Genomic DNA, 12,754 nt, shown 5'->3' on the forward strand with positions numbered 1-12,754 from the left:
GAGCCCTGTGAACATAGTCCTAGATAAATGTCACTGTTTTCCAGGGAGTCCTGGGACCATGGTCCTAGATAAATGTCACTGTTTTCCAGGGAGTCCTGGGACCATGGTCCTAGATAAATGTCACTGTTTTCCAGGGAGTCCTGGGACCATGGTCCTAGATAAATGTCACGGTTTTCCAGGGAGTCCTGGGACCATGGTCCTAGATAAATGTCACTGTTTTCCAGGGAGTCCTGGTACCATGGTCCTAGATAAATGTCACTGTTTTCCAGGGAGTCCTGGGACCATGGTCCTAGATAAATGTCACTGTTTTTCAGGGAGTCCTGGGACCACGGTCCTAGATAAATGTCACTGTTTTCCAGGGAGTCCTGGGACCACAGTCCTAGATAAATGTCACTGTTTTCCAGGGAGTCCTGTGAACATAGTCCTAGATAAATGTCACTGTTTTCCAGGGAGTCCTGGGACCATGGTCCTAGATAAATGTCACTGTTTTCCAGGGAGTCCTGGGACCATGGTCCTAGATAAATGTCACTGTTTTCCAGGGAGTCCTGGGACCATGGTCCTAGATAAATGTCACTGTTTTCCAGGGAGTCCTGGGACCATGGTCCTAGATAAATGTCACTGTTTTCCAGGGAGTCCTGGGACCATAGTCCTAGATAAATGTCACTGTTTTCCAGGGAGTCCTGGGACCATGGTCCTAGATAAATGTCACTGTTTTCCAGGGAGTCCTGGGACCATGGTCCTAGATAAATGCTTTTATTTCTTTAAAGCTGACTGACATTCATCAACTTTCTGTCTCTCGTCCTTTGATCCCAGTTGACCTGGAAATGAACAGCCTTTTCTTCCTGTCTGACCTGTGCGCCAGCCTGGGCGACCCCCATGCCGGCTCCCTCCTCCCGCTCCCTGACCCCCGACCCCAACTTGACCCCAGGTTCTGTTCTGACCTGGTGTCCCGGAGGACCAAGGAGGTGTACCCGTACCCCAGCCCCCTCCATGCCGTGGCCCTCCAGAGCCCCCTCTTCACCTACAGTCAGGACCCCTCTCCCTCCCCTCGCCTCTCGCCGAGTCCGGACTCCTCTACCCAGGCTGAAGAATCTCAGTCCACCTCCCTCTTCCGGCCCCCCCAGCCTCCTCAGCCCTCCACCTTCACCCAGCTGGAGCAGTACATCACCAGGCTGGCTCGCCAGTACCAAAGCCGAATTGCCCCCCCTGACACCACCCTTACCGCCATCCCCAGGCAAGGCTCCCACAGGGGCCCCAGAACCCGTGGCCACGGCTCCACTCAGTCGCTGTCGGCCTTTGAGAGCCGCAGTACACCCTCCAACCTGACAGGGGGCAGTGTGACGCCCTGCAAGTCTTTTCTGGGAAACTCTGCACGGGTCAGCCTCAGCAGTATCGGTAAGAAGGCCAGTAGGAACTCCATCAACCTGGGCCACCTGCCCTCAGTGACAGGAGAAGACCTCAAAATCAACCTCCATCTCAACCTCAGTCTCAACCTCAGCCCCAATCTGAACAAAAACCTGGGTTTGGACTCGAAAAAATCCAAGGAAGGTATTAGCACTAGTGGTGGATTAAGGAGTGACCATGCTACCCCCACTGCCTCCCCCTCTCCTTCCACCTCCTCCCTCTCCACCGCCGCCACTCCCACCCCTGCCCTGAGGGTGAGGCCACGCATCTCAACCTGTCCCTCCAACCTCAATCACCGGAGCTCTCTGGAGGTCACCGGGTCAGGGGCTGGGTCAGGTCTAGGATTCTCCCGCTCACTGGACTGGAGTAGATTGGATTCTTCACCAGGGAAAGTGACAATGAGTCAACCCAGCATCACTGCCCCGGACGCCAGCCCGAGTAAGCTCAGCGAGGACTCAGCGATGGTGAGGGAGATCTCCCGTCTCTCTGGCCTGCCCCGGGCTGTGGTGGTGGGCCTGATGGAGCAGGGTGTGGAGCTGGATGTTGACTGCTTCCAGAGCGACACCGAGAGAAAAGGTCAGGGGTCAGAGTTTAAAGGCCAAAGCTCTTCCCCTTCCTCCCGCCAGACAGCCCGGAATGACCACCAGTCTCATCATCATGATTATTCCAGTGTCCGCCAACTCCACGCCAGTAACGAGACTGACCCCGACCCCCAGAGGCCGATCCATCTGTCCCTCAGTGTCACCAACTCCTCCAGTTCCCATTCCAGTAGCCCCAATCACCCTTACCAGTCCACCTCAACCCATCCACCTACCCATCATCATGTCACCCACCACCACACACATACCTTCCACTGCCAACAAACCCCTTCCCCATCCGACCCCTCCTCCTCTACTGCCTCCTCCCCCTCGTCTCGTGACCGCCCCAGGGTACGCTCCCCACCCCGCCCTCTCCAGCCCTCCCCCCTCGCCACTACTCCATTCTCTGTGTTCCGGCGGGATGACCCATTCCAGTGCTCCCTGCCTCGCGTCAGCAGCTCACCACAAGGGGGCGGCATCCGGCCCAGAGGGGGGTCGCTACGGCAGTGTGCAGGGGGTGGAGGGGGTAGATGGAGGGTAGATGGGGAGGGAGAAGGATGGAAGAGGGTGGATGGGGAGGGGCTCTACCGGGGGAAGCATGTGTCCAGGGAGTTGGTGAGGGCATCGACGGTGAGCAGCTTCCAAAGGAAAGGGAGGTGCTACAGCAGCAACTGGGGAGAGGAAGGCAGTCACAACACGGCCCAGACGCCAAAGAAGGGGGCAGACAAACTCTGGAGGGACTTCGAAGGGCATTCATGGGGGAAAGAAGCTGAGGAGGAGAACAAGGAGAGGTGGAAGAGAGAGGGGATCAGGAGAAAGAAGGAAAATTACCAAAAGGAGAAGCAGCAGGCCAACAAAGAGACAGAGAGGCGACAGAAAGAGAGCAGTGCCTCAAAACGCAAAGGGAAGGGTGGTGGTGGTGGCTGGGAAAAGTGTAGCTCCAGCCTGAGGCTGTCCAGACAGGCTCTGTTCCGCAGTGAGTCCCAGGGGGAAGTGCTGGATCCTCGAGCCCTAAAAGAGGAGCATCTGAGGGGGGCACAGTGGACCTCCTCTCTGGACATCGGCAGAGAGCTCAGCGTGGAGGGGGTTCGTCCGTTGGTGTTCGGAGGAAGAGCAGCAGAAGACAAGCGCCTGTCCTCTACTGCCAGCCTCTTCCACCTCTCTAGCTCTCAGAGCCTAGAGGGTAGCTGTCCCTCCCTCTCTCCTCCTCTCTCCTCCCCATCGTTCTCTCCATCCCCTCCAAGTACGGCACCCCTCACACGCTCACGCTCGCTGAGGGACCTGAGTAGAAGGGTGTTTAGCTCAGTGAGGTCTCTCAGTTTGAAACACAAGACGTCAAGGAAGTGAGAAAATCACAATGAATGAATGTACCCAGAAAGTGTTTTTGCCACTAAGTTAGTCTATATTTAGGCAGTTGTATTTTTGGTGATAAGATGGTGCCAATGTTTTCCCTTTCTAAACTTGATTCTGTTGAACTTGACTCTCAGTAGTACTATGCGACGGTGTGTGACTGTGTGTGTGTGTCTGTGTGAGTGGTCCCCTTTGCATGCAGCTCTGTGACTTATCTCTGTGGACGGTCACAGCTATCCGTAGTCTGTGAGCTTGTTCTCCTCTCTGAGTGTATATCAAATAGAAGTTTATACACTGTATGTTGCCTTTGAAGTACAATCATATTGGCTATAAACACCAAAATCAGCAAACAAAATGTTCTATAAATTAATATTGTGCTCAGGATTTTGAAATGGATATCAATAAAGTAATAATTAAAAATAAAATGTTATTTGAAACAAATGTGTGTATCTTGAATTATTATTAATAAAAGGCAACTAATTCAACTTATTTGACTCTGAATACTTCCATCCACCTCACTGCAGTAACGCCAGTGTACCGCTGCAGTAACGCCAGTGTACCGCTGCAGTAACGCCAGTGTACCGCTGCAGTAACGCCAGTGTACCGCTGCAGTAACGCCAGTGTACCGCTGCAGTAACGCCAGTGTACCGCTGCAGTAACGCCAGTGTACCGCTGCAGTAACGCCAGTGTACCGCTGCAGTAACGGCGATGTACCGCTGCAGTAACGGCGATGTACCGCTGCAGTAACGCCAGTGTACCGCTGCAGTAACGCCAGTGTACCGCTGCAGTAACGCCAGTGTACCGCTGCAGTAACGCCAGTGTACCGCTGCAGTAACGCCAGTGTACCGCTGCAGTAACGCCAGTGTACCGCTGCAGTAACGCCAGTGTACCGCTGCAGTAACGCCAGTGTACCGCTGCAGTAACGCCAGTGTACCGCTGCAGTAACGGCGATGTACCGCTGCAGTAACGGCGATGTACCGCTGCAGTAACGGCGATGTACCGCTGCAGTAACGCCAGTGTACCGCTGCAGTAACGCCAGTGTACCGCTGCAGTAACGCCAGTGTACCGCTGCAGTAACGCCAGTGTACCGCTGCAGTAACGCCAGTGTACCGCTGCAGTAACGCCAGTGTACCGCTGCAGTAACGCCAGTGTACCGCTGCAGTAACGCCAGTGTACCGCTGCAGTAACGCCAGTGTACCGCTGCAGTAACGCCAGTGTACCGCTGCAGTAACGCCAGTGTACCGCTGCAGTAACGCCAGTGTACCGCTGCAGTAACGGCGATGTACCGCTGCAGTAACTCCAGTGTACCGCTGCAGTAACGCCAGTGTACCGCTGCAGTAACGCCAGTGTACCGCTGCAGTAACGCCAGTGTACCGCTGCAGTAACGCCAGTGTACCGCTGCAGTAACGCCAGTGTACCGCTGCAGTAACGCCAGTGTACCGCTGCAGTAACGCCAGTGTACCGCTGCAGTAACGGCGATGTACCGCTGCAGTAACGGCGATGTACCGCTGCAGTAACGCCAGTGTACCGCTGCAGTAACGCCGATGTACCGCTGCAGTAACGCCAGTGTACCGCTGCAGTAACGGCGATGTACCGCTGCAGTAACGGCGATGTACCGCTGCAGTAACGCCAGTGTACCGCTGCAGTAACGGCGATGTACCGCTGCAGTAACGCCAGTGTACCGCTGCAGTAACGCCAGTGTACCGCTGCAGTAACGCCAGTGTACCGCTGCAGTAACGCCAGTGTACCGCTGCAGTAACGCCAGTGTACCGCTGCAGTAACGCCAGTGTACCGCTGCAGTAACGCCAGTGTACCGCTGCAGTAACGGCGATGTACCGCTGCAGTAACGGCGATGTACCGCTGCAGTAACGCCAGTGTACCGCTGCAGTAACGGCGATGTACCGCTGCAGTAACGGCGATGTACCGCTGCAGTAACGGCAATGTACCGCTGCAGTAACGCCAGTGTACCGCTGCAGTAACGCCAGTGTACCGCTGCAGTAACGGCGATGTACCGCTGCAGTAACGCCAGTGTACCGCTGCAGTAACGGCGATGTACCGCTGCAGTAACGGCGATGTACCGCTGCAGTAACGGCGATGTACCGCTGCAGTAACGCCAGTGTACCGCTGCAGTAACGGCGATGTACCGCTGCAGTAACGGCGATGTACCGCTGCAGTAACGGCGATGTACCGCTGCAGTAACGGCGATGTACCGCTGCAGTAACGCCAGTGTACCGCTGCAGTAACGGCGATGTACCGCTGCAGTAACGGCGATGTACCGCTGCAGTAACGGCGATGTACCGCTGCAGTAACGGCGATGTACCGCTGCAGTAACGGCGATGTACCGCTGCAGTAACGGCGATGTACCGCTGCAGTAACGGCGATGTACCGCTGCAGTAACGGCGATGTACCGCTGCAGTAACGGCGATGTACCGCTGCAGTAACGGCGATGTACCGCTGCAGTAACGCCAGTGTACCGCTGCAGTAACGGCGATGTACCGCTGCAGTAACGCCAGTGTACCGCTGCAGTAACTCCAGTGTACCGCTGCAGTAACGCCAGTGTACCGCTGCAGTAACTCCAGTGTACCGCTGCAGTAACGCCAGTGTACCGCTGCAGTAACTCCAGTGTACCGCTGCAGTAACGCCAGTGTACCGCTGCAGTAACGCCAGTGTACCGCTGCAGTAACGCCAGTGTACCGCTGCAGTAACTCCAGTGTACCGCTGCAGTAACGCCAGTGTACCGCTGCAGTAACTCCAGTGTACCGCTGCAGTAACGGCGATGTACCGCTGCAGTAACGGCGATGTACCGCTGCAGTAACGGCGATGTACCGCTGCAGTAACGCCAGTGTACCGCTGCAGTAACGGCGATGTACCGCTGCAGTAACGGCGATGTACCGCTGCAGTAACGGCGATGTACCGCTGCAGTAACGCCAGTGTACCGCTGCAGTAACGGCGATGTACCGCTGCAGTAACGGCGATGTACCGCTGCAGTAACGGCGATGTACCGCTGCAGTAACTCCAGTGTACCGCTGCAGTAACGGCGATGTACCGCTGCAGTAACGGCGATGTACCGCTGCAGTAACGGCGATGTACCGCTGCAGTAACGGCGATGTACCGCTGCAGTAACGCCAGTGTACCGCTGTCATTTCAAAAAATATTTATTAAGTTGAATCAAAAACATTTTGTACACAAAAAGTAACACGACTGATCATTAGACCAGAAACAACCACATTCAGAAGGCATAATAGGACTGAGTTTGAACAGTGCACAAAACAGTCTCTTTAGTACCCTCACTTTGACCTTCAACCCTTTTGAACCTCCAACAACGTAGCTTCATGTTGGTCAGCAGGCAAATATCTACTCATTATGTGATCAATATTAGCCAACCGGCCTTGCTTAGCCCGATTCCCTCTAACGTGCTGTAGCTCTTCTTAGGTGTCCAGTCTAGGTTTGTTTCCTCTTTCTTCTCCAGTGCTCTTCTCAATCCTCAGGGTCAGAACAACAGAACATCCCTCCTGATGGGAACTTATTGCTGGGTGACTCCTCCGCTGGCCCCCTCCCCGGCTCTCTGACTGGAGGAGAACATGCCTCGGTACAGAGCCTTCTCCTTCTGGTACTCTGTGCTCAGCCTATCCTCCGCTTGCTGCAGGTGCCTCCTCACATTAGTGTCTGTCAAAGAGACAGTGACAAATAAAGTTATTCAAATTTCAGTCAACATTAGGGGAATGGGAATAGCATAGAGACACAAAAATAATACAATATATTGTGATCTACTTCATTCTGTTGGGGAATAGAATAGTATGCCTATAACACGCCCTCACAACTCATCAATAAACTGTTTTGTTTTACTCAAAGGCTGTGGTAGGGAGAGCAGTCAAAAAGCTGAGCTACCATTGGGTTGTCCTTTGCTGGCCTGAGTGAGGTATTGCTTGGCACTCTGTGCGTTTCCCAGCTGCAGAGAGGCCACTCCTGCTCTGTACAGGGCCTTGATGTCACCCGGACGCCACTGCAACACCCGCAAGCTGTACTCCTGGACACGCATGTAGTCTACACATTCTCTCTGCAACAGACAGGCTGAGAAAGGGGGGGAGACAGAAAAGGGAGAAATGTAAGTCAAGAAAGAGGGGGGATTGTGCATTGTGTTCAGCATTATACATTACTTTAAAAGGATTATTCACTGCATGCCACGTATCGAGGCTTGTAATACCTGCTAAATTGTTGTAGCAGTCGACCTGTGTGTTCCTAAGTAGTTCTTCTTGTCCTGCGGTGAGTACAGGAACCTCAGGACCAAACCCTTTCACTGCCGCAGTGACATCAGAGTCTAAACTACGCAGAATGAGCAACGAACGGTGGTAACGTCCAATGGCAGACCGAAGGTTTTTCTCTTTGTAGAATTTGTTCCCCTCCATTTTTAGGTGGAGAGCATCTTGGAGCTGGGAGTCTACTTTGGCACCTGAGGGGCCAGGGCTGGTAGAAGAGAAGCCTGAGCAGCTTGTCACTGCAGCCCCGGCCCCCAGCTCCATAATCTCACCACCTGGTGGCTCTGGACTCGCCATGGTACTTGATGGCCAGTGGTGATGGGAACATAAGTACATGAGAAGACACGATATTAGATGACTAGATACATTGTTGTGTTACTTGGGTGGTACACACCAACACTAAATCTTAAGACAAAACTTAGTCACTGTCACTAGCCGACTACCACCCGGTTACTCAACCCTGCACCTTAGAGGCTGCTGCCCTATGTACATAGACATGGAACATTGGTCACTTTAATAATGTTTACATGCTGTTTTACTCACTTCATATGTATATACTGTATTCTACTCACTGCCACTCCGACATTGCTCGTCCTAATATTTATATATTTCTTAATTCCATTGTTTACTTTGAGATGTGTGTACTGTTGTGAACTGTTAGATACTAACGTTACTGCACTGTTGGAGCTAGGAACACAAGTATTTCGCTACACCCGCAATATCATCTGCTAAATATGTGTATGTGACCAATAAAACGTGTGATTTCTTATGAGTAAAGAACTGGAGGTGCTATTGCCCTGAAATCTGAAACCTTTCCTTGATGTTAATCACAATATCTTTTAAATGAAAAACTAGCTAGTCATTTCAACTAATTCACTAAGACGTTATATGGGGTGTCCTACCTAGTACGAGCTAACAAGAAAAAACGTTTTTTGTAATGCTAGCTTGCACGATAGACAAGCATGTGAGTGAACAAGATGCAAAGTAACTTCCAATTGACATGGTCATATGTTGACAGTTATAAAAAATTGTAGTAGCGACTCACCTTACAGTCTATTGATCTTTACACAAAAGACAAATAAAATACTTTAACTTGTCCACCTAGCTACAGCACATCCAAACAATCACAACATTGGTGTTCAGGCAGGCACTTCCTGCTTTTTCTTCTTCCGTGGTGAGAGTAACCCAACCTATTTGACTGCAACGGAACAGATTTTATAGTTTTTTAGCGCCACCTGCTGTAGTAACATGGACATGACTCTGTGATGCATCCATCAATGAAAGAGCGTTCATCAATACTGTAAAGTAAAATGGTGTAATGTTTATGTCTTTGGTGAATTAATGAAGAGTGCTAGAAGTTTGTAGAAGTTTGTTTGGAACAAATAAAATAATTCATAAATTGTAGATGACCTAGGCTGCAGTATGTCTTATTTATATGACATAATCCTATAAATGATTTATAGGACAGACTTTTGCAATTGTTCATTGTTAGGAAGGTTGATCGGATTAATTTGGTCCTACTGACCGAGTTTAAATGACAAGAGGTGGGGGTCGGCTTTGTACCCCCTTTCGATCCTGGCGTACATTCTGTCCCATGCATCTTACATAACTAAAAAAAAAAACATATTTGTCGCTATTATGGATAATGGTTGATTAAAAAGTATCATGATTAAAAAGTACCATGATTAAAAAGTACCACTCAATTGATTGAGTCAAATAATACATTTGCAAAATGATAAGGTTTTGACAGCATTCACTGCATCTCTTAACTAGGAAATGTGTCCAACGCACCAATATGTGTCGTATGCAAGTGCGTCACTGGCACATTTGTAAGGGGAAGGGAGTGTTGTAATGCTAGTTTGCGTGCAGGCTGTTCTTTAAATATCCTGTTTTCTTTCAGAAATATAACACATGGTAGTTTAATAATTCAAGATAATACCGAATAAACGGGACGGTACTGCCTGAAGATATCCTGTATTTAGTTCGTTTTGATCGATCTTTTGGATTTAGGATATGGAGCTTGATCGGCGACTGTTGGTGGCTCACTGCGCAGCCCACACCCTGTCAGTACTGGCCGGGTTGATGGTGGTTGTCCCGCTGGCGCTAAACGGCTCAGCTTTCAAAGGGCGTTGTGCGCTTTTCACCACTGGTTCTTGGAGGACGGACAATCGAACCGACATTTCTATGGAACAGGGTGAGATTTCACACTTGGTGGTACAGCAATGGGGTCCACCGGCTGCATGCCAGTTCGCAACTTTTGTCGGTGTTTTCACGGTGCTGTATGGTGCTGCGCAGGGCTGGCGAAGCATCTTCTATCTCCACGGACGGCTTGACGAGTGAGTAGACTTTCTATGGGCTTTGAAATAGTTATCAATAGTACATAAAGTAGGCCTATATATATATTTAAAAAATAACGATACAAATGGAAACATAAATAGCCTGATAATAATAATAATAATGGCCATTATGAAATATCAAATTGTGCAATGCATTGTTAGTCCTATGTGTCATAGGTAACTGCTATTACATCATTATAACAGTTTGTCAAATTACAATGTTTTCAGTAGTTCACAGTCACCAATGTTATTACTATGTTTATTTTCCAGCACCTTGTTCTCTGCCTTCCTGACCCTGATCCTGAGCCTGTGTGTGTTGTTCCTATCTGGAGGGGCTAGTGTCACCCTCTCCCTGGGGCTGGCCTCCTGGTGCAACACTGTCACAGACGACAACACCAGACCCTACAGGTAATGTTCATATACTGAGGCATACATATCAACAGGTCGTACTTTAGGGTCTTCCAGGCCAGGTCATTTGGTCAGGAAAAACCCTGTGCCCTAGTACTGTGCATCGACCGGTGTGTTGCATACATTGCAGTGAGTGTGAGGGTCAAGCTGCAGTGAGTGTGAGGGTCAAGCTGCAGTGAGTGTGAGGGTCAAGCTGCAGTGAGTGTGAGGGTCAAGCTGCAGGGGTTTGACTGCCGCCTTGTTAAGTATTGACAGTTTCTTGTCTCTGTCTGTTTGCGTGCAGCTGTGCAGAATACCAGTCCGTCCCCATGTACCTGGATGTAGAGACGTCCTCCTTCTACACTGAGCTCACTCTGGCAGAGGTATGTAGTCCCCCATAGCCCATATCTCATGCCAGTGGGCTTTCCCTGCTCAAAATAGAAAGTGTCTGCTTTGCATTAACATGAGTGAGTCAGTGTACTTGTGATTTAGTTTAAGTTTTTCTCTCCCTCTCTGCTCTCTCTATTTCCCCCTACACCCTCTTCTTCTTCTTCTTGTTATTATTATTGTTGCTGTTATTATTACTGTTATTATTATCATTGTTATTATTATTATTATTATTGTTGTTATTATTATTTGTGTTATTATTATTATTATTGTGTAATAACTCTTTCTCTTTTTGTTTCTCTATTCAATCATATTTATAATATATACTTTAACTAATAATAATCTTTCTCTCTCCAGGTTGCTCTGTGGAGTGTGACAGCATTGTGGCTGACCCACTCCATCCTGTCCTTCATGCGTCTCTACCACTCCCACAGCGAGCACATCAGCGGGCCCTGCCTGCCCAGGGAAAAGGAGCATCTCCTCGGTCACTCTTCCTCCTCCTCAGGCTCATCAGGATCAGACCGGGGTTCACCCTCACCCGCACAACCTCTATCAACAGCGCCCAGCATCATCTTTGTCTAAACCCCTAATGCCAATGGAACTCCACACAGCTACACGTTATGAGGGGTGAAAATCTGTATGAAACAAAGAAGCTGAGAATGTATTGATTCAAGAGACTGGACTACAGTTTGTAGTTTAATTGAACCCATGTTTAAACCCATTTGAATTTTTATGAGTTCCATCACTCATAACCCGTCATTACCAACACCCAGTGTTTTTATTGAACCACAAGACCTCTGCTAAATCTCATCACCACCACCATTCACCACTTACTGTTGCCTCTTATGTAACAGGGTTCAACCTCCAACCACAAATTGTCATCTATCAATTATTTTTCAGACCAAAGGGGATTAATTGAACATACGGTAACCAAAAAAGGAATAAATTAAGTAATCTTATTGCATTTATTAATTAGATGTTTAACTAGTACCATCTTATCTTAGAGTCTTAGACATATGGTTTAATATGTGATCACAATCAGTATGATATAAGTGACATTCATCAGTGCATAGCTCACTAACTTCATAACAAGGTAGCTGACTGACTGACCTGTCAGTTACATATAAATACTAAGTTATTATTTTACAGGGTTTTCTGTTTCAACAAAACATGATCTAAATGTGTTTGTTCAATATGTATGACTGCTATATCCAACAGTTCCAAAATTGGCAAATGTACCATTTGCATGTTGTGTGCAATAGCTCTCAAGGCAAAAGTAATTCATTGTTTGAGTAAATGAACATTTGTACTGAGGCGCTTTCATTGAGAAGCAAGAAGCATATAGTATTTTTTGAAAGAGAGACACTATATTCAAATAGGATCACTGTGTGAGCAAGACACATTCAAGTTTTATTGTGTCGCAGAATCACTCTCTTCCTCTAGTGAAGGTTGTCGTATGATGCTATTTGTGTAGATGCAGCTGCTTTCAAGGCATTTGAAGCCTCCAGATTTTTCACAAATATATAGCTTTGATGATAGTAGTATCAGAACAAGTATATGTGTGAACTAGGCTGAGCCATGAAGGTTTAGGGAGGTATAGGATATAGACAGAATACACTCGGGAAAAAACGTATTCCAAAGTGTCTTGACCTTCAAACTCTGAACTCTGACGTCAGTAGTCGTGGTGACACACAGATAGCGGAGAAAGAAACCGGAAGAGAGATAGACTGTCTATAATCTATTGCATTTTGGAGTATTACTGGCAATATTGATGTTTTATACTGGTTATTTATGTTCATGTTTTATTTAGCATCCTGTTTGTGTAATTCAAAAATATCTTCCTATGAATAAAAAAAAGCGTTTCATTTTGGGTGTTGTTACTATGTTTATAACTTGTTGACATTGCGCTGGGCATGGAACTAGAAGTTGGCCTGCAGTGCTGATTTTAGATCAGTTTTGTTTGTTTCTAGATCATTCGTAGACAAACATTTGAATTGGTTGAGCAACTTCAGCTGATCCTAGATCTGCGCTTATTTGGTGAATAAGCGTGAGTGGT

General features: G+C 48.7%; 2 protein-coding genes across 2 annotated transcripts; one reads left to right on the forward strand and one right to left on the reverse strand.

Moving 5' to 3' along the window:
* Positions 1-6,471: 6,471 nt before the first annotated feature.
* LOC120062439 (tetratricopeptide repeat protein 9C-like) lies at positions 6,472-8,746 on the reverse strand. Its single transcript, XM_039012416.1, has 4 exons — positions 8,634-8,746; positions 7,537-7,889; positions 7,221-7,403; positions 6,472-6,998 (listed from the first exon to the last, which is right to left on the reverse strand). Exons 2-4 carry the CDS (start codon positions 7,883-7,885, stop codon positions 6,856-6,858), a joined length of 675 nt encoding a protein of 224 aa, XP_038868344.1. The 5' UTR covers positions 7,886-7,889; positions 8,634-8,746; the 3' UTR covers positions 6,472-6,855.
* Positions 8,747-9,410: 664 nt separating this feature from the next.
* LOC120062440 (transmembrane protein 179-like) lies at positions 9,411-12,563 on the forward strand. The gene is made up of 4 exons (XM_039012417.1): positions 9,411-9,924; positions 10,195-10,332; positions 10,616-10,694; positions 11,056-12,563. The coding sequence occupies exons 1-4, from the start codon at positions 9,602-9,604 to the stop codon at positions 11,278-11,280; spliced, it is 765 nt and encodes a 254-aa protein (XP_038868345.1). The 5' UTR covers positions 9,411-9,601; the 3' UTR covers positions 11,281-12,563.
* The last annotated feature ends 191 nt before the right edge of the window (positions 12,564-12,754 follow it).

The sequence above is a fragment of the Salvelinus namaycush genome, chromosome 17 (assembly GCF_016432855.1).
Source record: "Salvelinus namaycush isolate Seneca chromosome 17, SaNama_1.0, whole genome shotgun sequence".
NCBI classification, from domain to species: Eukaryota; Metazoa; Chordata; class Actinopteri; order Salmoniformes; family Salmonidae; genus Salvelinus; species Salvelinus namaycush.

Excerpts from the sequence above, each read along its gene's own strand:
- LOC120062439 (XM_039012416.1), bottom strand. The coding sequence starts at position 7,885 with ATGGCGAGTCCAGAGCCACCAGGTGGTGAGATTATGGAGCTGGGGGCC. Across the intron at positions 7,404-7,536 it reads CTGCTACAACAATTTAGCAG|CCTGTCTGTTGCAGAGAGAA; the intron begins GTATTACAAGCC and ends CCCCTTTCTCAG. Across the intron at positions 6,999-7,220 it reads CAGCAAAGGACAACCCAATG|ACACTAATGTGAGGAGGCAC; the intron begins GTAGCTCAGCTT and ends TCTCTTTGACAG.
- LOC120062440 (XM_039012417.1), top strand. The coding sequence starts at position 9,602 with ATGGAGCTTGATCGGCGACTGTTGGTGGCTCACTGCGCAGCCCACACC. Across the intron at positions 9,925-10,194 it reads CTCCACGGACGGCTTGACGA|CACCTTGTTCTCTGCCTTCC; the intron begins GTGAGTAGACTT and ends TTTATTTTCCAG. Across the intron at positions 10,695-11,055 it reads CTGAGCTCACTCTGGCAGAG|GTTGCTCTGTGGAGTGTGAC; the intron begins GTATGTAGTCCC and ends TTCTCTCTCCAG.